This window comes from Phacochoerus africanus, chromosome 8, assembly GCF_016906955.1.
Source record: "Phacochoerus africanus isolate WHEZ1 chromosome 8, ROS_Pafr_v1, whole genome shotgun sequence".
NCBI classification, from domain to species: domain Eukaryota; kingdom Metazoa; phylum Chordata; class Mammalia; order Artiodactyla; family Suidae; genus Phacochoerus; species Phacochoerus africanus.
In genome coordinates this window covers 166,000,466-166,027,582 of record NC_062551.1, presented here as the reverse complement: position 1 = coordinate 166,027,582, position 27,117 = coordinate 166,000,466, and the positions used below count along the sequence as shown (strand labels likewise).

At 50.5% G+C, this 27,117-nt stretch overlaps 1 protein-coding gene across 1 annotated transcript in view; it reads left to right on the top strand.

The window, feature by feature from the left end:
- The window catches only part of ARMH1 (armadillo like helical domain containing 1), a 46,000-nt gene that overhangs the window by 3,152 nt on the left and 15,731 nt on the right, over nt 1–27,117 (top strand). The window contains exons 2-5 of the mRNA XM_047789297.1: nt 14,103–14,330; nt 20,991–21,059; nt 22,323–22,489; nt 24,658–24,854. Coding sequence (XP_047645253.1) covers nt 14,125–14,330; nt 20,991–21,059; nt 22,323–22,489; nt 24,658–24,854 — 639 coding nt within the window. The 5' untranslated portion in view covers nt 14,103–14,124. The remainder of the gene's footprint in view (nt 1–14,102; nt 14,331–20,990; nt 21,060–22,322; nt 22,490–24,657; nt 24,855–27,117) is intronic.

The following is a 27,117-nucleotide window of genomic DNA, read 5'->3' as shown; positions in this document are numbered from 1 at the left end:
TGTGGCTCAGCGAGTCAAGAACCCGACTAGTGTCCATGAGAATGCAGGTTAGGTCCCTGGCCTCGCTCAGTGGGTTAAGGATCCAGCCATGGTGTAAGCCGGCAGCAGCAGTTCCCTAGCCCGGAAACCTCCATATGCCTCAGGTGTGGCCATAAAGAGAAAAAAAAAAAAGTGGAGAGTAATGAAATTTGAGTAGTTTCAGGTGGTGATGAGGTCCAGGGTTTGGCCATGGTAGCAGGTGGCCAGAGGGGAGTTAAGAAGATAATCAAGGCGTTCCCGTCGTGGTGCAGCAGAAATGAATCCGACGAGGAACCATGAGGTTGCAGGTTCGATCCCTGGCCTCTCGCAGTGGGTTAAGGATCCGGCATTGCCATGAGCTGTGGTGTAGGTCGCAGATGCGGCTTGGATCTGGCGTTGCTGTGGCTCTGGCGTAGGCCAGCAGCTATAGCTCCGATTGGACCCCTAGCCTGGGAACCTCCATATGCCTAACCCTAACCCTAAAAGACAAAAAAAAAAAAAAAAAAAGATAATGAAGATGTGGCATGGCCATTGAAATCCTCCCAGATGATGGCAGGATTTGAGGAGGGAAAAGGGAAGAGGATGCTTGTGAGTTGCGTACCAAGGTCCTTGACGAATAAAGCAGGTGGTTCTGGAGCCTGTGGAGGACCGCGAGAGGAGAGGCAGAGGTCCATACAGCTGCATGGCATGACCCTAACGTAGCAAAGGGTTTTTACAAGGAGAGGGTGGAATAAGGAGCTGGGCTGGGCTTTGGTGAGGAGGCACTAGCCGCTCTCTTGGGGATCCCTGAGGTGTGAGAGTGTGAGCAGCCTCCACCCGAGTCGGCTCTGCAGAGGTGGCGCCCGGAGGCAGAGCTGGCTTTCAGGGCAGGCTGAAGGTGGGCAGAGCGAGGGTGGAGCAGTTCAGGGTGGGGAGGCTCTGCGGATCTGGAGGAGAGGTTTTGGAGGGCAGAGTGAGAAGGTGGGCAAAGGAGGGAAGGGCAGGAAATCAGGGTGAGGAAGACGAAACAGCAGTGGAGGGGTGAGGGGAACGTGGGCAGAGACGGCGGTGGACCCAGAGGACCTGGGGAGTCGCGCTTTGTGGGGAGAGCGTGCGGGCGGGCCGGGCCGGGGAGCTGGGTGCAGAAGCGAGTCCGGGAAGAGGCGAAGGGTGGTGGTGGATAGAGATTTAAGGTAGGTCTGGGGAGATGGTGCAGACAGTGGGTTTACAGGCAGAAGACGGGGCGATGGTCCCTGGAGAGGGGATGGAGGGAACGGTGCTGGCTGTGGGTAAGAGATCGGGGCACATGGGGTCTGCGGGAGCCGGAGGAGTGGCAGGAGGGCTGTGTGAGGAGGTTGTGAGTGGGGAACAGAGGGAAGGGGGTGACAATTGGTGGTGCCTGGGGCCCCAAGGTGGAAGTAAAGGCCAGGATGCCCTCTTTGGCTGGGCCTGAAGTCAGGAGGGGGGTGTTTCTTTCTCTCTCCACTCTGTCTCCTTCTCCCTCCCTCCCTCCTCCTCCTCCTCTCTCGGATTGAGGAGCTGAGAGTGAGGAGTCAGGCTGGGAGAAGGCCTCTGTCCCACTGTGCAGGTGGAACGTGCAGGAACAGGACTGCTTTGTTGAGTCCGAGGCCAGGTGGGGACAGAGAGCCAGGCTGGCAGCCCATGCCTTGGAGGCCTCGTGTTTTTAGAAACGTGTCTTTTGATGTAGGGCTGGCAGGGGGCGGGGAGGAAGCCCTCTGAGAAATTTTATTTAGAAACAGGACCTCGTGATCTTTGATTTTAATACCTCTCTTGCTTGTCGCTAAGGACCGTTGGCGTTAGCACAAGAGCGGGCGCTTTTGAGATGCTTGTGGTCTTCCTTTCCTGGAAGAAGAAGAACCATTTGGCTGCTATAGAAATGATTTATGGGTGGGCCCAGATTTATTAATCACCTCTGAAGATGGAGAGGAAATTAAGAACAAAGAGTCCACTCCGGGCCGCAGACAAAGTAGGTCTGTCGTCCTTGCAGGAGAGGTTGCCAAGGTTAGAAGGCCACAAACAAACCAATTTGGACCAGGGTTCCGAATCCGGATTTTAATTTCATGTGCCTTGATGCTTTTTTTTTTTTTTCCCCAGCCCATTTTCTCTCCAAAATAAAATAATGACAATTTTAATTGGCTGCCACTTACAGAGAGATTCCAGTAAGCATGATGGCATACGTATATTTTTCTCCGGCATTCCGGGTGTGCGCTGGTTCTTATGATCAGGCTGGTGAAGCTGACTTTTACTGCATGCTGCATGCCATGATCGGCTGACTATAAATTAAACCCTCTTTTCCAAAAGCCATTTTCCATTAGTGCTAATTTGTTTGCTTCTCATTTCCACTCATCATTAGAGTCTCTGCTTGTGAGCACCAAATTGGAAATAATTTCCTTGACATTTCAAAAAATCGTCTCCCCTTCTCGAATGCCATTTGGCTGCAGCTAAAGAACATTATGGTGTGAGAGGAACAGTTCGCTCCAATTACAATTTAACTGACCGTTCATGGCACTGGATCCCTGTCCTCGGTGTCCAAAGACGACACCGCTGCTGACATTGCTTTTTCCTGGCAAAGCTGTGAAATGCCTCATGGACTTTGCACTGGCCTCCTTGGATGGAGACTCTGCCACTCTGCACATGGCAGCTTTGGGAAGTTGGTAGTTTTATGGACCTACATGTCGTGGACATTCAGATCGAGCCATCTAAACGGGAGCTGGCTGATTTCCTGACTCATTCACCCAGGGACCAATTATTCAACATCTCTTTTGTGCCAGGAATCATGCCAGGCCCTGGAGGACCAATCCCTACCCTTGAGGAAGTCACGCTCCAGTGGGAGGGATGGCGATATTTTACTGCATGGCAGGGGAAGAGGTGACATGAGTGGGACTACAGAACCGAGAACCCCTAGCTGTCTTGGGGAGCTGGCCAAAGGATGAAAGGGAGGCTCGCCGTTCCTGATGGCAGAGCAGGGTTGAAATCCAAGAGGGCCCTGGGAAGCCCTGGGGAGTTGGGAAGTCGATCTCTGTTGTAATGTGGAAGTGACTTCAGATGAGCCTAGATTGAGGTCAAGCTTTTTTTTTTTTTTCCCATTTTTTAAGGTTTTATTGAAATATAGTTGATCTACGGTGTTGTTGGGATCAAGCTTTGAAGGACCTTGTATGCCACACTGAGTTCAGACTTTATCCCGTAGGCCAGAGGGAGAACTTGGGGGGTGAAGGAGGGAGAAAATGTAGAAGCTTGAGGGCAAGGCTTTGTTTATGTGTTGGATGGAGCTGGCAAAGACCGAACAGGTTTAAGAGGCATCAGAGGAGAACTGAAGCTAGAGGGACAGAATCTAATGCTCACGGAAAGGCCGGATGCTGATGTGGTGAGGTTAGGCATGGGGAGAGAAGGGAGCCGTGCCTGATGGGCCCTATTTCTCTATGAAGTAGGAAGCAAGATTTACCTGGGCATCCGCCTCAGTTCCTCCCATTGCATCCTCCACAGCCAGACAGTCGCCAGGTCCTGTGGCCTCTCCCTATGGGGCATTTCTACTTCTTGCCCACTGTAGCATCATCAGCATCTTTTGCCAAGCTCCAGTCTTGCCCCCTTCTGATCACCTTTCCGCATGACAGTCAAGATGGTGTTTCTAACAGCATTATAAACCAACTATAATTTTAAAAACAGTAACAAACAAAAGATGATATTTCTAGGACAAAATCTTTTCTTCTCCCTCCTGACTTGAGGCCCCTCAGTACCCTCACACTGCCCCAGGATAGAGCGTAGACCCCGCCGGACAGCATCGAGGGCCCTGAATTCTCAGGCCTCCACCTGTTTTTGCAGCCGCATCTCTTGCCACTTCTGTCCTCAGACTGTGCTTCAGCCATTCCCAACAATCTCAGCAGTGAAAATAGAACTAAGGAGTTCCCATCATGGCGCAGCAGAAACGAATCCAACCAGGAACCATGAGGTTGCAGGCTCAATCCCTGGCCTCACTCAGTGGGTTAAGGATCCGGCATTGCCATGGGCTGTGGTGTAGGTTGCAGATGCAGCTTGGATCTGGGGTTGCTGTGGTGTAGGCCAGTGGCTATAGCTCCAGTTGGACCCCTAGCCTGGGAACCTCCATATGCCTCGGGTGCGGCCCTGAAGATCAAAAAAAAAGAAAGAAAAGAAGAACTAAGCTTTATTTATCAAGGTTTTCTGTATGTTAGGTAGTTCATTGACGCTTATGAGGGATCACTGTCAAGTCCTCCCAGGTAAGAGGAACGGAAGCCTAGAGAGGTTACGTGATTTGCAGAAGGTCACACCGCTGGCGGGTACAAGTCGGTGCAGCTCCCGTGTCTGTGTTCCTAGCGCTGCACCGCACTGCCTCCCACTTGCAAATTCTTTAAATACCCTTTACACTCTCCCACCTCCGAGCCTGTATATATTTTATTCCCTCTGCCCGGAATACGACTTCCCCACCATGTCGCCTGGCTGGCTACAGAGGCCTTTCAGCCTGGACAGCATCTCCCCTGGGAGTCTTCCCTAGCAGCCACCCCCTCAGCTAAGGCTGGGCCAGGTGTCCCCTGCTCCCCTTCCCTAAGCAGCCTCTGCTTACCCCATCCTGGCGCTTGCCACACTACTGGACTTGAAATTGCTGGTTTACAGGGCTCTATGCCATCTGCAAACTGCGTACCCTTTGAGGACAGGAACTGTGTCGTTCTCACACTTATCCCCAGAGGGAGGAGATGGGACACACTTGTCTCTCACTATTTGTTGAATTTCACATTGCATAGAATTGCCCAGAGGGACTCCTAGTCCTTCCTGTCTGAGACAAGTTACAGAGGATTTACAGTCCGTGCGACAGGCACTGGGGCGGAGAGAGGCACCGGCCAGGGACACAGACTGACCAAGAAAAGATGTGAGAATGGAGAGGCATCAGGGCAGAAAGCCTTCTGAGCCGGAGGGGTGCTCAGGGACCTTAGCTATCGCAGCAGCAGGACACGCGAGCCCAGGACTGAGCGGTCCTCACTGAGCTGGGCACCCGGGAGGTTAGCAGAGGCATAGCTGAAGTGGTGCAGGTGAAGGGGGAGCAGACACGCAGAATGTCAGTGAATGGAGGAGAGGAGGGTCCACGGGGGAACAGAAAAGGTGTGTAGACTGTTTTTAAGAAGCTTTGCTATGACGCGAGAAAACCAGAGCGGTGACTGGAGGGGGACTGGTTGAGCTAAGTGATTTCTGTTTTCACTTAGTTTTGTCTTAGGACAGGCGAGACTTCAGTCAGTGAACAAGAAAGATGCTCCGTGGAGGATCCAGGGAAGAGGGAGTCAGGGGTGGGGTGAGGGCTCTGCAGAGGCAGGATGGGGGTGCGGGGTTCTGCTAAAGGAGGAAGGGAGAGAAAGAGAAGCCTGGCCGTGTGTTCACCGGCACGGGGAGAGTGAGGAGACAGGACGCTCTTGCCCAGGGGCCTCTAACTTTTTTCTGAAGCCCGAGAGCAGATCTCCTGAGCGCACACAGAGGAGGCGGGAGGAGCTTGGCCTGCAGACTGGACAGGCTGCTCACACAGTTTAGGGTGTGGATCCTGAGGGCGAATCCCAGCTCGGCCGGAGGGCGCCAGAGTCCTGACGTTGTGCCCGTCGTACAGGTTCCAACAGATCCCGGGACCTAACCCCATCCGAGCACTTTGCTTTGCACTTTTCATTAAAATCAGCCCGTCGTCTTTCTCTCGGCCCCACCGTCTGTAAGCACCTTGAGGGCAAAGAATCTCTCTGTTGTATTAACCAATCCCTGTCCCGGGGCTCGGCTAGGAGGGGCACCCAGGACGTCTGTGTAGTTAACTATCGTGTGGAGTTAAGGAAATTAAAGGGCTCGTTATGAGCAGAGCGTGTTGGGTGTCAGTTTGAATCACACTTGTTGAATCCGCATCATGTGCCGCGGATGATGCTGGCCGAGTTGAGAAAGGTGGAGCGTGATGCTGAAGTGGTCCAGCAGCTCGTGGGGAAATAGGACTCAGGTGCAGGCGTGTGGGGGTGTGGCCAGTAAATCAGCACCCGCGCGAGGGGGCGAGAGGGACAAGCCTGGCCGCCGCTGGAGAGAAACGATTGGGAAACACGACATGGACTTTAGAGAATGGTCTGTGACGCGCGGGGAAGCTGGCAGTGGTGTGGGCCAGGGCCAGGAAGTTCTTTGATCTGAGATCAACTCTATCTTGAGGGTAACAAGGAACAACCCGAGGGTTTTCAGCAGGGAAATCTGCCCCATTTGCATTTTTTAAAGACTCTCGCATCGTGGCTCCGTGGTTAACAAATCCGACTAGGAACCATGAGGTTGCGGGTTCGATCCCTGGCCTTGCTCAGTGGGTTAAGGATCTGGTGTTGCCGTGAGCTGTGGTGTAGGTTGCAGACGCAGCTCGGATCCCGTGTTGCTGTAGGCTGGTGGCTACGGCTCCAATGAGACCCCTAGCCTGGGAACCTCCATATGCCGCGGGAGCAGCCCTAGAAATGGCAAAAAGACCAAAAAAAAAAAAAGACTTTCGCATCACTGCATGGGGAGCATAGCCAACAGTGTGTAGTAACTGTAAGTGAGGTGTAACCTTTAAAAACGGTATAAAAAATAAAGCACTTTTTAATTTTATGGTTTATTGAAGTATAGTTGATTTACAACGTGTTCATTTCTGCTCCAGGACAAAGTGATTTATATATAGACACTCTTTTTTTAAATGTTCTTTTCCATCATGGGTTATCATGGGACGTCGAATGTAATTCTCTGCGCTGTGCATTGGGACCGTGTTGTTTGTCCCTCCATGTGTGTCTCTTAGGTCTGCTCACCCCAGCCTCCCACTCCCACCCTCCCTGAGCCCCTCCCCCTTGGCAGCCACAAGTCTAGTCTCCTTGTCCGTGAGTCTGTTTCTGTTTCATAGATAGGTTTCGGAGTTCCCGTTGGGGTGCAGTGGTTAACGAAGCCGACTAGGAGGCATGAGGTTGCGGGTTCGATCCCTGGCCTCACTCAGTGGGTTAAGGATCCGGCGTTGCCATGAGCTGTGGTGTAGGTCACAGACATGGCTCAGATCTGGCGTTGCTGTGGCTGTGGTGAAGGCCGGTGGCTATCGCTCTGATTGGACCCCAAGCCTGGGAACCTCCGTATGCCGTGGGAGCGGCCCTAGGGGGGAAATAAAAAGGCATAGATAGGTTTCGTTTGTGCCATATTTTAGATTCCACATAAAAGTGATTCATCCGGTACTTGTTTTTCTCTTTCTTACTTCACTTAGCATGGTAATCTCTACTTGCATCCATGTTGCTGCACAAGGCATTATTCTGTTCTTTTTTGTGGCTGAGTGCTATTCCATTGTGTAGCTGGACCCCATCTTCTTTATCCATTCCTCTGTTGGTGGACATTGATGTTGCTTCTGTGTCTTGGCTATTGTAAATAGTGCTGCAATGAACATGGGGGGGTGTGTGATCGTTTTGAATTATAGTTTTATCTGGATATATGCCCAGAAGTGGATCATATATGTGGTAACTCTATCCTTAGCTTTCTGAGGAACCTCCATGCTGTTCTCAGTAGCAGCTACACAGCAGTGTGGGAGGGCTCCCATTTCTCCACACACTCTCCAGCATTTATTGTTTGTGCAATTTTTTTTTTTTTTTGGTCTTTTTGGTTTTTTAGGGCCTCACCTGTGGCATATGGAGGTTCCCAGGCTAGGGGTCCAGTTGAAGCTGCAGCTGCTGGCCACAGCCCCAGCCACAGCCACTCGGGATCTGAGCCACATCTGCGACCTACACCACAGCTCACAGCAAGGCCAGATCCTTAACCCACCAAGCAAGGCCAGGGATCCAACCCACGTCCTCATGGATGCTAGTCAGGTTCACTAACTGCTGAGCCACACGGGAACTCCTGTGTGTGCAATTTTTAATGATGGTCACTGACGAGTGTGAGGTGCACCTCGTGGTAGTTGTGATTTGAATTTCTCTAATAATTAGCAAAGTTGAGCATTTTTTTCATGAAGCGCATTTTATTTTAATGACTATTTTAAAAAGAGTCTCATCATCGTGGAGAGAGGATGGGGTTGACCTGAAGACTGGTTAGAGTGTGCTGCGGAGATCCGCGTGAGCGCTGAGGGGTAAACTGCGGTCGTGACAGTGGAGATGAAGATAAAGCGACTGATCTGGGGGAGACTTAGGTGGCCCCAGTTCAGATGAGGAAGGCAAGGGAGAGGAATACGGCAAAGATAGCTCTCGAGTGGCTGGGAGAGTTACAGTCCCCGAAATAGGACCGACACAGGGAAGGGAGCAGGTGTGAGGGCTCGATAAGTTCCGGGGGGGGGGGGGGGACACAGGGATTTGAAGAGTGTGTGAAACATACCAAGGAGGATGTCTGTGGTCATTTAGTCATGTGCTCAGCCTGAGACGGAGGCCCAGGCTGCAGATACGGAGCATACACATGTAATATCAGCTCTTGACATTGGTACCATCCTCCCTTCTCCCACTGTTTTCTCTTTAAATTCTTTTAAAAATTGTACTTACAGGTTTTTGGGTTTGGTTTTGGGTTTTTGCCCCCCCCCCCACGTATCATCAGATCTTGTTTTAAAGGAGAGTTGAGATAAAAATAAATAAGTGGCTGGAGTCTCTTGATTAAACATGACTCTGCCCCCTTTACTCCCACCCTGCCCCCACCCCCGCCTCTCAAAACCTCCCTGACTTAGCACTAAAGAAATAGAAAAAGGGTGGGGGTTCCCTGGTGGCTCAGCGGGATTGAGGATCTGGTGTAGTTACTGCCAGTGGCTCAGGTTACTGTCCCAGGAACTTCCAAATGCCTCAGGCACAGCCAAAAAGAAACACGCAAACAAGACATTAAGTCACAAAAGCTCAGGGAAGAAGGCACCACCAGAGGAGAGTCCATAGATACTTGGGAGCGAGAAGGCAGGTGGGGGTGTGTTACCTGGCTTTTGCAGCATCCTAAGAACTTACAAACTAAGTGCCAGCCAGAGGCAGTTACCAGCAAGAAACCAGCCAGTTCAGCCAGTTTGACTTCCAAGAGGGTTAATGCCTTGGAAGCACGTTGCCCTGGGAGATCAGCAGCGAGGAACCGGGCTGATCACGGGGACTGGCGGCCGTCTGTACACAGAGCACCTTGCTTCCCACCAGAGCTCCACTCTCAAAAGCCAAAGGACTCAGCTCTCTGCCACATCTGGAGCAACTCTGGAGGCCTCCATCTCAGGGATTTCAGGCAGGGTTTGAAGGGCAGGGAATAGCTGGAGGGCGGAAAGCCGAGGGGTGGAGAGAAGAGCCACTCAGTGCATGGTGGCAGCCCCGGCCCCTCCCCCCGGGGATGCCAGCAGCCAGGCATTAGCCCCCCCCCAGCCTCTCATCCTCCCTGGGAAAATAGAAAACTTCCCCAGAAGCCCTAAGAGGCCCAGGTGGGGGAAAAGACCCTCCACTGACGGACATGTATGAGTCCTCAGTGAAGGGTGTAATTGTTGTCTGATAAAAGGAATTTCCAAGGAAGCTCCCATTCCACGGGGGCTCAGCAGGTCAAGAATCTGCCTTGTATCCATGAGGATGCAGGTTTGATCCCTGGCCTCACTTGGTGGATTAAAGATACAGCGTTGCCTCAAGCTGCGGCGCAGGTCGAAGATGAGGCCTCAGACCTGGCGTGTCTGTGGCTGTGGTGTAGGCTGGCAGTTGCAGCTCTGATTTGACCCCAGCCTAGGAACTTCCATATGCCGCAGGTGCAGCCCTAAAAAAAAAAAAAAAAGAAAGAAAGAAGAAGAAGAAGAAGGGAAGGAAGAGGGAGAGAGAAGGAAGGAAGGAAATTTCTGAAAACTGAAGGACACAGCATCTGACTAAAAGAACCCACAGAGGCTTAGTATGATAACTGAAAAATATCTCCACCAAGACATATCATCATTACAATTTCAGAAGAGGTTTTAGAAGCAGCAAGAGTGAAAAAACAAGCCAGAGACAAAGGCACAGCATCAGAATGACGTCAGACTTCTCAGCAGCAACCCTGAGGAGGCTCAATCGAGGAAAGCTTATTTCTAACCTGGAATTATATACCCAGCCAATCTAACATGAGGTCAGAATACTTTCAGACTTTCAAGGACACAGGAAAAAAATTTTTTCATTTCTTAGCTGCTGGAGGATGTGCTTCAACAAAAGCAGTAGAGTTCGCGCTATGGCCCAGTGGGTTAACGATCTGGCTTATCTCTGTGGCGTTGCTGGTTCGATCCCCAGCCCGGGCACAGTGGGTTAAGGATCCCGTGCTGCTGCAGCTATGGGGTAGGTCGGATTCAGTCTCTGGCCAGGGACCTTGCATATATAGTGGGAACGTCCAGGGTGGCCAGAAAATAAAAAAGAGAATAAACCAAGAAGAAGGATGAGGTGGATCCAGGACACAGGGAAGTAGGGTGATGGGCAAAGACGGGCCAAAGGCACCCTCAGGACAGCACTCGTGCCCAGGCTTAGCACAGCCAGTCCAAACTGGAGCCGAAAGACAGAGGTCCGAGGGACAGAGGTCTCCAGGGAGATGGAGGGTGAACATTTGGGAAGATTGTTGCTTTGTGTTTGGAACATTTGGAAGAAAACAGCTCCCTTCCTTAGAAAATTAATTGAAAAAGAAACAATTATTCAGTCCAAGTTAAACCAGCTTGTGAGAGGAAGGAAATGTAATAGTGGTTTACAGCTTGAGTGAACAGTGTTTTTCCACTTGGTCAATAATGTAAACACCATCCTATTGATTTAACTATAAATTGTGGAAAAATGTATCATGAGGGTGAGCGGAGAAAATGGGCACAGAGGGGTGTGAGAGAGCTAATTTCTCAGAATTATAAATATTGCCTAAAATTGATACATCGGGCAATAAATAGTAATACATTACTTTGCTAGGGCTGCCATGACAAAGTACCCCAGGCCAAGCCGCTTCAGCAACAGAAATGTATTATCTCGGAGTTCTGCATGTCTGAGCACGGAGTCCAAGGTCAAGATGTTGCAGGATTCGTTTCCTCTGAGGCCTCGCTCCTTGGCTTCCGGAGCCGCCTTCTGGTGTCTGCAGATGACCTTCCCTCTTCGCGTGACCGAGTCCTCGTCTCCATGTATGTGGGCGCCAGTGAGGTTGAGTTAGGACCCACCCCGATGACTTCACGTTAACCTCATTCCCTCACTAAGACCCTAGCTCCAAATACAGTCACATTTGGAGGCGATGGGCATTAGGGCTTCAACATAGGAATTTGTCGAATTCAGCCATCGCAAGTAGTATAAACTCAGTACTTGCACAAATAGAGGTAACTCGAGAAGAAACAGCCAAGAGTTAAAAGTGGTTGCCTCTGGAGTGAGACCGGAGGCTGGCAAAGTGGAAGCCAAGTGCTGCTACTGTTTACTGGCTGTCGGCTGGCAGCGGGACCTTGAAGCCAGGCTGACCCAAACCTCGTGTTCACCCACTCCACCACGAGGGCTGGAGCCCTTCCAGGCCAGGCCAGGGCCGTGTGCCTGTCCACACTTCCCCCGGCACCTTGCACGGTGCTCGACTATGCATGTATGATTTGCAGCTGTGTCACTATGACCTTTTTAAAATTTTTGTAATAGTTGATTTGCAGTGTTCTGTCAGTTTCTGCTGTACAGCAAGTGATCCAATTACACACACACACACACACACACACACACACTCTTTTTCTCATGCTATCTTCTGTCATGTTCTGTCCCAAGCAATTGGATAGAGTTCCCTGGGCTATACAGCAGGACCTCATTGCTTATCCATTCTTTTTTTTTTTTTGTCTTTTTTTTTGTCTTTTTGCCTTTTCTAGAGCCGCTCCCACAGCATATGGAGGTTCCCAGGCTAGGGGTGGAATCGGAGCTGTAGCCGCTTGCCTACACCACAGCTCACAGCAATGCGGGATCCAAGCCACGTCTGTGACGTACACCACAGCTCACGGCAACCCCGGATCCTTAACCCACTGAGCAAGGCCAGGGATGGAACCCGCAACCTCTGGTTCCTAGTCGGATTCGTTAACCGCTGAGCCACGACGGGAACTCCCCTCGCTATGACCTTTAAAGCTGCCATTTGTCAGTTTTCTTTTCCTGTTTTTAAAAAAAGTCAAAGAAGGGAGTTCCTGTTGTGGCTCAGTGGTAACAAACCCCACTAGTATCCATGAGAGTGTGGGTTCAGTCCCTGGCCTCGTTCAGTGTGTTAAGGATGCAGCGTTGCTGTGAGCTCTGCTGCAGGTTGCAGACACAGCTTGGATCCCAAGTTGCTGTGGCTGTGGCATGGGCTGCAGCTCTGATTTGACCCCTAGCCTGGGAACTTACATATGCCTCAGATGTGGCCCTAAAAAGCAAAGAAATTTAAAAAAAAAATTTTAAGAAGAATCTGGGAGTTCTCTTGTGGTGCAGTGGGTTAAGGATCTAGCATTGTCACAGCTGTGCCCTGGACTTGATACCTGGCCTGGCAACCTGCACGTGCTGCAATAGGATCTGATAGGGGGAAAGTCTGAGATCCAGGGAAGCCTCCAGGGGCCACAGCTTGGAGCATCCGGCCGAGCGTTTCCCACCCTTGGTGTTCTCGAATCGCAGAGTGCGTCTCTGCGAGCTTTGGTTCTAGAAAGGATCCATCCCCAGCAGGGGAGGGGCGCGGCGCTTTCCCGCTGGTGGTGGCGCTTCAGCCCCTCCTTCCTGGGGTCTGGTACAGCCACTCATCCCCATTCTCTTGAGGCCAGTTTGGCTGTTAAAGGTGGCCATGGCCTCTGTACGTTATTCTGAGACTCAGGGCTGTAATGTCATTCAGGGTGATTGATGCCTGATCCCATGAGGGGTTTTGGTCATTTTTGCGTTCAGGTTGATCCACAGCCCTTCACCCGGCTGTTAAGGCCGCCAGGATTTGGCGGTTGTCTCCATCCCTGCGGCCACGTGGACGCCCTTCCTGGGAGCACACAGCCAGTGTCCTCTGGGGAGCAGTGGAGGTTGGAGGTGGGTAGGTGTGTCTGTCTTCGCCTGCCTCCGATTATTGCTCCCTAATAAAATTCTGATAGCTGGGCCCCATGAAGATCTCAAATACATGTGAGGAAACGTTAATTTAGAATCAATTTTAGGATGTTTCAGACTGTAAAGTCCTTTTAACTAGATCTCTGGCGAAGATGTAGAAGCACTTTATGGGACTGTAAATTTCACGTGGAACAGGCTTGGTGAAATACACATCTCCCCTACACACAAGCCGTTCTCTCCATATCAATCATGGCCCTGCAAGTAATGTTTCACAAATATTCTGTAAATCACAGAAAACCCCATGATAATGTGAAATATGACTTTCACTTGTCTGTTAGACAAAAGAATCACACAGGCCTCTCTCCCATCAGCGCTAACATTTGTTATGGATAATAACACTTTCAATCACAACTATTTTTGGAAAACGGGTTTATTTTAAACCTTCCCTCCCCCACTGAAAACACTCTCCCAAGGACACAGACTCCTACAAACCACAGCCCATTAATCCAACCACGGAATGAGAACTTTTTCTTCCCACTAACTTTTCTTTAAGGTTTTTTTTTTTTTCCCCCTTAAGAGAGTCTCAATGCCCAAGGTACATAAAGCCCATTTTACCTTGGCAGCTTGGCGAGAGAGGGGCCTGGGTCTCTAGGGATGCAATCTCTGATGCCGTGGGAAGTGAGGGGTGAGAAAGGCCCAGGTGTTTAGGCAGCATCTTCCTATCAGCTGGATCCCATGGTCCTTTTCGTTGCTGGCACCAGCAGGGAAGCCAAAGAACTAAAAATTTAGTTCCTAAACTTGCATCATCTTAATTCCAAAACCACACAGCTAGATCCTCTCTGTTCATGCATGTGTCAGGGGACCCATCCTAGAGGTGTATTTTTTTTTTCTTTTTTGGCTGCACCCAAAGCATATGGAAGTTCCCAAGCCAGAGATCAAATACAAGCCACAGCTGTGGCAATGCCGGATCCTTAACCCACTGTACCACAGCGGGAACTCCCTTGAGATGTATTTTGAATACCACTGCGTCCAGGAAGGTGACAGAGGCTCATCCTGCCTCCAGATGATTGCTGGAAAAGCAAAACCCATAGAGTAACTACAGGCCTTGCACGGTGCTGATACTTTGGTAACCGGACTGTTTTCCCTCCTTTGTAGCCGGCTTCGGGACTGATTGATCATGACGTCTATAAAGGAGCAGGCAGCAATTAGCCGGCTCTTGAGTTTTTTACAGGACTGGGACAATGCTGGCAGAGTCGCAAGGAGTCACATCCTCCACAATTTCATTGACAGCAACCAAGGCAAGACAGCCCCTGAGCTGGAACAAGAGTTTTCCCAGGGAGCCAGTTTGTTCCTGGCCCGCTTGACCACCTGGCTTAGACTCACGTATCCTTTGCTGAAAGAAAAACAGTTGGGAAACTTTACAAGAGAAAAGGAACAGAAGGCGTTCTCCTGCGTTGCATCGGGTTAAGGATCAGGTGTTGTCGCTGTAGCAGCTTGGGTCAGACCCTGCCTGGGAACTTCCACATGCCCAGGGCGCACCAAAAAAAAGGGGGGAGGGGGAGGAGTTCCCATCCTGGCTTAGAAGAAACAAATCTGACTAGTACCCATGAGGACACAGGTTCTTTCCATCCCTGGCCTCGCTCAGTGGGTTAAGGATCCGGCATTGCCATGATCTGCGGTGTAGGTCACAGACGCGGCTCGGATCTGGCATGGCTGTGGCTCTGGCATAGGCTGGCAGCTGCAGCTCCGATTGGACCCCTCGCCTGGGAACCTCTGTATGCCGCAGGCACAGCCATAGAAAAGCCAAAAAAATAAAAAGGAACGAAGACGGTCTAGAGAGCGCTTTCTTGATTCTCAGATTTTAGAACAGAACATGTGGTGGTAAAATATCGACCCCGAAGTCAAGAAAGAACTCCCTCGACTGCCTGTCCTCCCAGCCTCTGAACATCCCCATTCTCACACCTCACCTCTTTTGCTCCCGTCAGAGTCGAAGTGAGTGTTCCTTGTCTAGGACTCCTCCTCTGTCTGTACTGCACTTGAATCCCCTCCCAACTCCTCAGGGATTTTTTTTTTTCCTGTCTTTTTAGGGCCGCACCTGAGGCATATGGAGGTTCCCGGGCTAGGGGTCGAATCGGAGCTACACCTGCCCGCCTACACCACAGCCACAGCCACGTCAGATCCAAGCCACGTCTGCAAACTACACCACAGCTCACGGCAACGCCAGATCCTTAACCCACTGAGCGCGGCCAGGGATCGAACCCGCAACCTCATGGTTCCTAGTTGGATTCGTTAACCACTGCGCCACGATGGGAACTCCTCCTTAACATTTTAGCTTCAATCCTGGTCTGGAGTCTATGTCTCACCTTGCTCTTGTCCTTCGTGGTGAAGCTCATCGAAAGAGCTGTCGACCTGCCCATCTCCGCTTCCTCGCCTCCCCTTCTCCTCCACCCACCGCAGTCTGACTTCTGTCCCCTCCGCTCCACTGGTGCAGGTCTCACCAAGGCTACCAATGGTTTTCCAGTTGTGAAACCCAGGGACCATATCCTCAGCCCTTGTACGTGACCTCGCTGTGTCTCTGTGGCATTTGTCAAACAATCATTCCCTCTTCTCAAAATACTCTTCCCTGAAACTAATAAATGTTTGTGTCAATCATACCTCAATAAAAGAGAAAGAAAGTGAGTTCTCCTGTAGCACAGTGGGTGAAAGATCCAGCATTGCCACTGCATTGGCTTGGATTGCTGCTGTAGCTCGGATTCAGTCCCTGGCCCAGGAACTTCCACATGCTGCAGGCATGGCCATGAAAGAGAGAGAGAGAGAGGGGAAGGAAGGAAGGAAAGAAGGAAGGAAGGAAAGAAAGGAAGGCAGGAAGGAAGGAAGAGCACATCGAAATCATATCACCCCCCACACACCCACACCCACCACACTCTTCCTCTCCTGTCTGGGGAACCGGGTCTCCTGCTATTCTCCTTTCGTTTTGTCCATTCTCCTTTTCTCCCCTAAAATGTTGGTGTTTCTCAGGACTCCAGCCACAGCCCCTCCTCTGCTCACGCTCGGACGGTTCTTGAGTGACCCACCCATGGCCAGGATGGCAACACCACTCCAGCTTAAGGACTCTCAGATGTGCACCCGCAGCCACATCTCTCTGTTGAATCTGAGTTCCACACCTGTTAACCCAACCACCACCTCCACGCGTCTCTCAGAGAAGGGCTGTCATGTTTCCGGCTTGGGAAACTAGGCGATGGGGTGTCATTCTGTGGGGAGAAGATACAAGGAAAGGAGGGAGTTAGGATGTGCGTGAGTTTGATTTAGGACGCAGTTTGTCTGAGGTGCCTGCTCGGGAGCCCCAGAGGCAGATGGGGGCTGAAGATAGCTTTGGTCCCCCTTGAGGTGACAGTTGGAGTTGCGAGTGAATTTGAGGGTAGTTCTGCACTCCATGGATTCATCTCAGACCCTTTTCTTGTATATTCTCTCTTTGCCTGAGCCCTCTCCCCTCCCCTAAACCACCTCTTTATTTGACTAATTTCTATTCCATTATCAGGTCTCGATTCAAGCATCACTTCCCAGGAAGCCCTTTTCTGAGCCCCAGCCTCACTAAGGTTCCCCTGCAAAATATACTCATGGCACTACCTCTGTTTTAATAGTCGTAACATCCTATTGTTATTACCTGCTTATTATCTCTCTTCGCTGGATTGTAAGCTCTGCGAGGACAGGAGTTACCTCTGTGCTGCTCATCTCCTTATTTCTTTTTTCTTTATTTTATTTTATTTTTGTCTTTTTGCCATTTCTTGGGCCACTCGCGCGGCATGTGGAGGTTCCCAGGCTAGGGTTCCAATCGGAGCTATAGCCGCCGGCCTACGCCAGAGCCACAGCAACGCGGGATCCGAGCCGCGTCTGCGACCTACACCACAGCTCACGGCAACGCCGGATCGTTAACCCACTGAGCAAGGGCAGGGACCGAACCCGCAACCTCATGGTTCCTAGTCGGATTCGTTAACCACTGCGCCACGACGGGGACTCCTCATCTCCTTATTTCTAACACCTCACCCATGCCTGGCACATAATGGGTGCTTCATACATGTTGGTTGAACAAAGGGGTGCATGAAGTGGAGAATCTGCGGCGAGCCAGAACTAAAGGCTTAAGTAAACATGGCTCTCTTTTTCTGATAGTTAATCGTTGATTAAATTATTCATCAGATTCAGGCCTAGAGCACAGGCCAAAAGGAATCCAAAGACTTCATCTCTAGGTTAACCCTAACTTTCTCAGACATGGGTGTGTGTACAAGAGGTTTCAAATGCAGATAACCCGTCCACCTCCCCACCCACCCCCAAGGTCCTGATTTAGTAGATTAAGGGTGGGTCCCTGAACTTTTTATTTTTCACAAGAACCCCATGTGACTCTGATGCCAGTGGTCCCCAGGTGACACTTTAAAAGGCATCAGGGCTTGTGATCTGCCTTTGTCCCCACAACTGACGACACTATAACCTCACCAAAGTTGTCACTAACTTGACACTTTCCATTCGATCAAAGGGGTGACATGAGTGAGGCAGCGTCACGCATATGAGTGAGGCAGGGTCAGATCTTATCTTTACTTAAAACTTTGGTATTTTGGAGCTCCTGTTGTGGCTTCTTGGGTTAAGAATCCAGCTAGTGTCAGTGAGGCTGCAGGTTCAATCCCTGGCCTCCATCAGTGGGTTAAGGCTCCAGCGTTGCCTCGAGCTGTGGTATAGGTCGCCGACACGGATCTCGCGTGGCTGTGGCTGTGGCCAGCAGCTGCAATTTGACCCCTAGCCTGGGAACTTCCATATGCCACAGGTATGACCCTAAAAAACAAACAAACAAAAAAAACCTTTGGTGTTTTATTCATCATGAATTTCTGTATTAATTTCTCTTTTTTAATACTGCATGAAATATTTAATTACTGAGTTTGTTCGATGCCCCCCTAAATTTCATCCCTGAAGCAGGTCAGTCACTTGCTTCATCCCCTAGCCCTGGCCCTGCTTGACCACGGTCCCTTCTAAAGCGCTCCTCTCCCTTCCCCCATCACTGTTTCTCAATCGCCGTTGCAGGATCTTTCCTACCCACTCCTTACATGTTAGTGGTTCCAAGAATTCTGTGTTCAGCCCTTTTATTTTCTCACTCGATCACTGCACTTGTTATATACAAGAGCGATAACCTGTCCTAAGTGCCCATCACAGTGCCCAGCACGTAGTGGACAGTCAGTGCTTACGGAATGGACCACTTTTCATAGACAGTTGTAGGCGTTCCCCTTGTGGCTCAGTGGGTTAAGGACCCGACACAGTCTCCATGAGGATATGGGTTGGATCCCTGGCCTTGCTCAATGGGTTAAGAATCCGGCATTGCTGCAAGCAGATGCAGCTCAGATCCAGTGTTGCCATGGCTGTAGTGTAGGTCTCAGCTGCAGCTCTGATTCAACCCCTAAGTGCAGCTGTCAAAAGAGAAAAATATATATATATATGTATATATACACACACATACACACATGTCATAGGTTGAGCTTCCACACCTGCAATTAGTCATCATTTCCTAACTTTTTGTGACCTTGCCTTACAGCCAAGAGCACAGATGGGGTGAAGTGACAGAGCATTTTGAATCAATGACCCCACGTCTCCTCCCCAGCCCTCCAGTTATGGTGGATTTTGAAGGAAACGAATCAATCTAGCATAATTACGTTTCGTAAAACTGACAACCATCTAATCCCACACTAGCTTCAAACGCCACCCCCCCCCTTTATTTTGTCTTTTCTGGGGCTGCACCCGCAGCATATGGAGGTTCCCAGGCTAGGGGTCGAATCGGAGCTGTAGCTGCCAGCCTACAACAGAGCCACAGCCATGTCTGGGATCTGAGCCATGTCTTCGACCTACACCACAGCTCACGGCAACCCCAGATCCTCAACCCACTGAGCAAGACCAGGGATCGAACCCGAAACCTCGTGGTTCCTAGTCGGATTCGTTAACCACTGTGCCACGACAGGAACTCCTCAAACCCCTTTTTTATTTTGTTTTGTTTTGTGTTTTAGGGCTGCACCCACGGCATATGGAGGTTCCCAGGCTAGGGGTCGAATCAGAGCCACAGCTGCCAGCCTACTCCACAGCCACAGTAACACCAGATCTGAGCCACGTCTGCAACCTACACCACAGCTCACAGCAATGCTGGATCCTTAACCCACTGAGCAGGGCCAGGGACCAAACCCACATCCTCACGGATACCTGCTGGATTCATTACCGCTGAGCCACAAGGGGAGCTCCCAAAACCCATTTTTAAACTTGAACTTCCAGAACCAATCAGTAAAACTGAGGGTTTATATATAACTATGACAAAAGTATTAGTTACCATTGCTTGCGTCTTTTATGCTCTAGGCACAGAAATCTGTTTACTGTGTAAATATCTCACTTGAACCTAACACCAAGCCTGCTAGGTGACTGGGATCCTTCTGTTTTATAGATTAGAATGATTAGCCTTGAAAAGGTTGAATAGTCTGCTGGAAGGTGGCAGAGATAAGGATGAAACGGGTGGTCTGGCCCAAAGCCCATATGCCATCCAGTCTACCTGCATGTCTCCCTGCCAAGGTCCCACCTCCAGCAGCGTAAAGGAGCCCGGCCATCTGCATCAGTAGCCACTCCCTTTGCTTGTCTGCAGGCAGGAAGGCCTCGAGCTCTGGGTTAGGCTGCTTGGGTTCAAATTCCTGTTCCATGAGTTCCCTCTGGGACCTCGACCAGGTGGTTAACCTGTCTGAGATTGTTTCTTCAGGAGGGCAGTGGGCATTCTGACAGCACCCACTGCAGGGTGCGCTGAGGATTCAATGCGACAATGCAAACACAGCAGTGAGCACAGGGCCTGGCACCCAAGAAATGCTTAGTACTTCTCAGCTACTGCCCATGTCCTGGCACACTTCTGGGACTAATTGCTGGAAATAATGGACCAGAAACAGGATAGTGAGTGGCTACGAAAATCAGGCTGGCCTGGGACAGAGGAAAGGGAAGGTAACGGAAGTTGGTCGGCCTCGCCGATAAGAAAAGAGGCACTGAGGCGGGAACGGGGGCTGCGGTTTAGGCGAGCAGGGTGGTGGGCTGATGGCCCGGCCCCCAGCTAAAACGGCAACAGGCAGGGGGCTCTGGCTCCAGAGCAAAGACTGTTTTTGCAGCAAAGAGCCTTTCCTAATGAGCCAATCTGTCTCTACTTCTCTTGGCCTCCTGGGAACAAGGGTGCAGCCGAGATAATTTGCCTCCTGCACCCTCCCCCCCAACAAAGCGCCATTACCTCCAACCCATTACATTAGCCTTTATCAGTCTTGGAAGCTCTCAGTCATCCTCCATGAGCTGCAATAATTTCAGCTAATTTCTTAAGTGTTCTAAGAGCCTGTGATGTGTTATGAGCCTAGTAATTGTTGACTGGTTCCTTTTCTGTTGTGGCTTGATTTCATACCTTGTATCCGAGCTGATGCGTGCTCTGGGTGCTTTATTACAATGAAGCTTTTTGCAAAAGCTCACATTAAAAAATAACATTAAATACTGAGGTTGTTTTAAATCAGACTCCAGTTCGTCCACCATCGCCTGTTGTTCTTATTAGGAAGACACACAATTCTTCATAAAGATAGTGACCTCCAGTATAAAGCTGTGAGCAAGTACGAAATTGAGAATTAATGATGAAGCCGATTATTTTCAGAGAAGTCCGAGAACGAGGCACAAACTAATGAACTGTGCTGAGACCCAAGGTTGCGACGGTCGTGGCATAAAGAGGCTTAGAAAATTGACCCCCAGCTTTCTCTATGCGCCTTCTATTCATCACACCTCTTACTCTCCGGAGAGCCTGTCAGAGCCAAGTGGCTGAACGTCCCCAGAAGGGCTTCCTGGAGAACCACGAACATGCTTGCCAGCACCCCCACCCGCTGCCCCTTCAACCGACGGGGCCCCCTCAGATAAAGGACACAGTTCAGCTGTGGGTCACTCTGGGCCATCGGTGGATCGGGGATCAAACACGGGATGGAAAGCCACCCAAAGGTCCCTCTTTAACTTGTCGTACAGCTATATGACTGGCTCGTGTTTAGAGAAGCTGCTCAGGTCCATTGGTGTCTTCTTATCAGCTGTAAGCAGGTGAGTTTTCTAGAGAGATTCTGGGGTCTCGGTTGCTTATGGGGCGCATGATGTCCTTGGCCTTCGCGCCACATGGGGCTTGGCTTCTAGTTCTCACTGGGTACCTAGCAGCCCTCAGGTTGAGCCCAGGTTCTCCTCTGACCCTTTGCCAGTCACTACCCTCTTGGTTGTGAATTACGAAAACACAAACTCATACGGGACCCGGGAAAAGGAGACATTATTCGTCTACTTAACTAAATGTCCAGAGGGTGGAAATCCCTAATTCAGGCCTGATCAGATCCAGGGGCTCAAAAAATGTCACCCGTACTTGGTGTCCACCTCTTTTTCTCCGTGTCTCAGCTCTGTTATCCTCTATGTTGCTAGACCTCCACGTGCTATGGTCCCCCAGGCCTGCCTCCTTCTAGCTCAGTCACACCAAAAAGAGAGCATGTCTTTCCCAAGGGTTCCCAAGAAAGTCCTGCTTTTGAGCCTCCTTGGACCAGCTTAGGTCACATGCCTGGCCCCAAACCAATCCCTCCAACCAGAAGGAGGGCACACTGGCACCTGCTCGCCCTGCCAAAACCCCGTGGCTCATGAGTTGTGGAGGGTGATTCCCCAAGGGACGACTGAGGTGCTTTTTCAAGAAGAAGAGATTACAGGAGATCCCTGGTGGCTCAGTGGGTTAAGGATCTGGCATTGTCACTGCTGTGGCACTGGTTCAATCCCTGACCCAGGAACTTCCACATGCTGAAGCGTGGCCAGAAAAGAAAAAAAGAGGCAGAGAAATAGAGATGCTGGAAAGTCAAGCCCAAGAAATGGCCATTGAATTTAACTTCTAAAAATGTATTTATTTATTTTCTTTTTAGGGCCACACCGGTGGCTATGGTCGTTCCCAGGCTAGGTGTCGAATCTGAGCGGCAGCTGCTGGCCTACGCCACAGCCACAGCAACACCGGGTGATCTGAGCCGCATCTACGACCTATGCCACACCTCGTGGCAATGCCGGATCCTCAACCCACTGAGCGAGGCCAGGGATGGAACCTGCATCCTCACGGACACTACATCAGGTTCTTAACCCTCTGAGCCACAGTGGGAACTCTCTGTGTTTAACTTTTGCATTTTCTTCTGGAAGAAAGAATTCCTAAAATGTAGTGTCCCTTTACCCATGAACACTGCCCGGATGGATGGAACAGATGGAGAAAGGTCCTTTGGGGTCCCTTAGAAAGGTTAAGTGCTAAGGAGCCTGACCAGTGTCTTATTTCTGTTTTTCTATCCTTCTGGACAGCAATCGATACCTTATAGAATTCCTTGAGGTCGGAGGGGTCCTGACACTCTTGGAAATACTTGCACTGGAGAAGATCAAGGAGGAGGACAAGAAGGAGTCCGTCAAGCTGCTTCAGGTTATTGCAAACTCTGGCAGGAAGTACAAGGAGCTCATTTGTGAAAGCTACGGTGGGTACTGTGTGTGAGAGCTTGTCAATTCCCACGTCTCCCCCCGCCCGCCCCCCCGGGGGTGGGGGCTGCACCCAGTGCTGCTGTAGGAAAACCGGTATCATGGAGCTGGTCCCCAGGAAACATTTTGTAGAATGAATCACCACCGGAAGATCCAGATTTCGGATTTTCCTGATTCATCATTTGCTCAACTCTTTCCATGGTGGTTGTGGAAAGACGTCTTCATTTTTATTTCTATTTGTATTTGTTATTTTATTTATTTATTTATTTATTTAGCCTTTTTAGATCCACACCCATGGCATATGGAGGTTCCCAGGCTAGGGGTCTAATCAGAGCTACAGATGCCGGCCTACACCCACAGCACAGCAACGCCAGAGCCAAGCCATGTCTGCGACCTACACCACAGTTCACAGCAACGCCGGATCCTTAACCCACTGAGCGAGGCCAGGAATCGACCTTGTGTCCTCTTGGATGCTAGTCGGATTCATTTCTGCTGCGCCACAACAGGAACTCCAAGACTCCTTCATTTTTAGATATATCCTCTTTCGTGCATCCATTCAGCAAAGACTTACCGAGCCATTTGTGAAGAGCTTGAGAAATAAAATTGAAATAAAATCATTGAATATGCTTGCTAGGTATACTCTATGGTGCTAGGAATATAAAAGTGAATAAAATCAGTCCTTGTCCTCAAAGACCTTACAGTGTGGTAAGAAAAGTTAACAACGCAGAGTTCCTGTCGTGGTGCAGCAGAAACAAATCCAACTAGGAACCATGAGGTTGCAGGTTCGATCCCTGGCCTCGCTCAGTGGGTTAAGGATACGGTGTTGCTGTGAGCTGTGGTGTTTGACCGTGGGTTTGACCCTAAAAGGACCAAAGACAAAAAAGGAAAGAAAAGTAATAACGCTGCATTTTCCATATGTTCTACCAAGTGCTCTGACTGAGGGGCAAACAGGAGCTGCACGCCCCCCATGCATCTCCCTTTAAAGCACTTTCACCAGGCTTCTCCTCCATGACTCCTTCATGGCCTCTCTGAGTCTCAGTGTATTTATCCATAAAATGGGACTCCTTCTCAGCAGAGTTTCCAGGACTAAACGAGGTGGTATTTGTCAGAACATCTAGAGCTGAGCACTATCCACATGTTGTCACACAGCAACCAAAAATGCAGGTTTTATCTGGGCATTTTGCAGAGCCATTTCTTTTCTTTTTTCTTTTTACAGCTGCACCTGCGGCATGTGGAAGTTCCCAGGCTAGGGGTCAAACTGGAGCTGCAGCTGCTGGCCTACCCGCAAAGTCACAGCAACACAGGATCCAAGCTGCATCTGCGGCCTTTACCACAGCTTGTGACCATGCTGGATCCTTAACAAACAGAGCAAGGCCAGGGATTGAACCTGGGTCTTCACGGACAGTATGTTGGGTTCTTAACCTGCTGAGTCACAACAGGAACACCCTGCAGAGCTATTTTAAATTTTATTTTATTGTACTGTATTTTGTCTTTTTAAGGCCGCACCTGTGGCATATGGAGGTTCCCAGGCTAGGGGTTGAATTGGAGCTATAGCCACTGGCCTAGATCACAGCCACAGAAATACGGGATCTGAGCCATGTCTTTGACCTACACCATGGCTCACAGCAATGCTGGATCCTTAACCTACTGAGTGAGGCCAGGAATAGAACCTACATCCTCATGGACGCTGGTCAGATTAATTTCCCCTGAGCCACAATGGGAACCCCATTTTTTTTTTTTTGGTCTTTTTGCACATGGAAGTTCCCAGGCTAGGGGTCTAATCAGAGCTGCAGCTGCCCGCCTACGCCAGAGCCACAGCAGCACGGGATCCTTAACCCACTGAGCAAGGCCAGGGATCAAACCCGAAACGTCATGGTTCCTGGTCGGATTCGTTAACCACTGAGCCACGACGGGAACTCCTCATTTTAAATTTTAAAACAGAGTTTGACAAACTAACATGTCTTGTTGAAGCAAAATCCTCTGGCCACACAACCTACAAGGTCAACAAGACAGCAACGCAACATGAGCCCAGACCCTCGACTTTGCTTTGACTGAACAGGCTTGGTTAAATACCTCTTAATCCTATTACTTCATATTATGTAACCTTGGATAAAGATTGTTTTCATAAATCCCTTCCAATTTAGCATTTCCTCTCTCCTTTGCTCAGGTGTACGCTCCATAGCAGAATTTTTGGCAAAATCTAAGTCAGAAGAGACCCAGGAAGAAGTGCAGGTGCTGCTGGACTCTCTGGTGCATGGTAACCCCAAGTACCAGAACCAGGTGTACAAAGGGCTAATAGCTCTGCTGCCCTGCACATCCCCGAAAGCTCAGCAGCTGTCCCTGCAGACTCTCAGGACTGCCCAGGTGAGTGAGCCCAGGCTGCACGCTCCCGTGGTTCGGATTCCAGCGCAGCCGTCTGACAGTTACCTTCCCCAGCTGCCCTCCACGCAAGCACAGGGAACAAAGCTCAGCCTCTCGCGGCATGTCTGCCGTTCAATCAGCGTTACTTCCAGAAGGCCAAGGCCGGGCAGAGTTCATGTCTCCCAGCAGAGTGATCTGTCCCGCTTACTTAAGGATCAGTAAGATGGTGGCAGACTCCAAAGTGGTGGAGACAAGCGACGCGGGTGATGAAAGGACTGCAGAAAAGATTAAAGGCGTCAATCCGGTGGGGAAAGAATCACAGCGCATTTGTGGGCAGCGAGTAAGTGAAGGAAGAAGCCAGATCGGAGTCCCCGTGTGGCTCAGCAGTAAAGAACCCAACTAGTCTCCATGAGGACGCGGGTTGGATCCCTGGCCTCGCTCCGTGGGTTAAGGATCCCACGTTGCCGTGAGCTGTGGTGTAGGTCACAGACGCAGCTCAGATCCCGAGTTGTTGTGGCTCTGGTGTAGGCCAGTGGCTACAGCTCCGATTCAAGCCCTAGCCTGGGAACGAAAATAAATGAATAAATAAAAGTGCTCAAAACAGCTTCAGGAAGACCTGGAGGCAGGAAGACAATTAAGAGATCAAACAGATGGGAGTTCCCATCATGGCTCAGCCGTTAATGAAGCCGACTAGTGTCCCTGAGGATGTAGGTTCCATCCCTGGCCTTGCTCAGTGGTTAAGGATCCAGCGTTTCCGAGAGCTGTGGTGTAGGTTGCAGACTCGGCTCAGATCCCGAGTTGCTGTGGCTCTGGTGTAGGCCGGTGTCTGTAGCTCCGATTCAGCCCCTAGCCTGGGAACCTCCACATGCCACGGGTGAGGCCTTAAGAAAAAAGAGATGGCACAGATGATAAAACCTGAACCGTAGCAGTGGGCCCCGAGGTGAGCCGGTCGGACAGACATTTGAGAGACAGAGGCCGTGGGACTTGGGGACACCCACTTTGGACTGGGTGAGTTGCGTGCCACCTAGAGAGAGCAGAAAAAATGGATTTGATCTGGGAGGAGTTGGGTTTTGACCCAAGAAACTTAATGAGGCTCCGAGTCTCCCAAGTGCCCTTCTGAGGAAGAGGCGAAGCTGGTTGCAGAAGATACAGACGGATCATTTGTGCAAAAAAAATATTGAATGCTGAGCCCCCATCCCACAGAATCTGCGAACTTTCAGGTAGCCTTGAGGCCCCGCAGGCAATTCTGGCTCCTAGCTCAATGGACTGCTCAGGACATCTAATAGAGACGCCCCCTGGACCATAGAAAATTAGCCTGAGGTTCCAGAGAGAGACCCGAGATGAAGACGGCAGTTTGGATTTCATGAACAGTGACACCCGAAAGAGTGAGAGGAAGATCCCCCAGGCAGAGTGGACCAAGTAAGACAAGAAGGAACGCTGCCAACATTTCGGGATGATCTGAGGGAGAAGCTCAGCAAAACAGCCGTGACTGCGATTACTGTTTCCAGGTTCCGTTTAGTAAGTGCCTCCTGCGCACCAGGCACTGCGCTCAGGCCCTGCTCACACTGTCTCTTTCAGTCTGTGCAGTGGCCGATGGGGGCAGGTATCATCAACCCCATTTTATTTTATTGTTTATTTATTTATTTATTTATTTTTGTCTTTTTGCCTTTTCTTGGGCCGCTCCCGCGGCATATGGAGATTCCCAGGCTAGGGGTCTAATCGGAGCTGTGGCGTCTGGCCTACACTACAGCCCCAGTAACACAGGATCCAAGCCGAGTCTGCAACTTACACCACAGCTCACGGCAACACTGGATCCTTAACCCACTGAGCAGGGACAGGGATTGAACCTGCAACCTCATGCTTCCTAGTCGGATTCGTTAACCTCTGCACCACGATGGAAACTCCTCATCCCCATTTTAAAGGCGATAGAACTGAGCCTTAGGAAGGTGTTTAGTGACTCAGTCAAGGCCGCATGTTAAGCAGGAGATATCTGCTAAGTGTAAACATTAAAATCCAACGCCACCTCTTTGAAAAAGAGCAATAAGGAGTTCCCGTTGTGGTACAGTGGAAACAAACACGATTAGCATCCATGAGGATGGGTTCCATCCCTGGCCTCACTCAGGGGGTTAAGAATCCGGCATTGCCGTAGCTGTGGTGTAGGTCGCAGACGTGGCTCAGATCTGGTGTAGGCCGGCGGCAGCGGTGGCTCTGATCTGACCCCTAGCCTGGGAACCTCCACGTGCCGCTGGTTCAGCCCTAAAGAAAA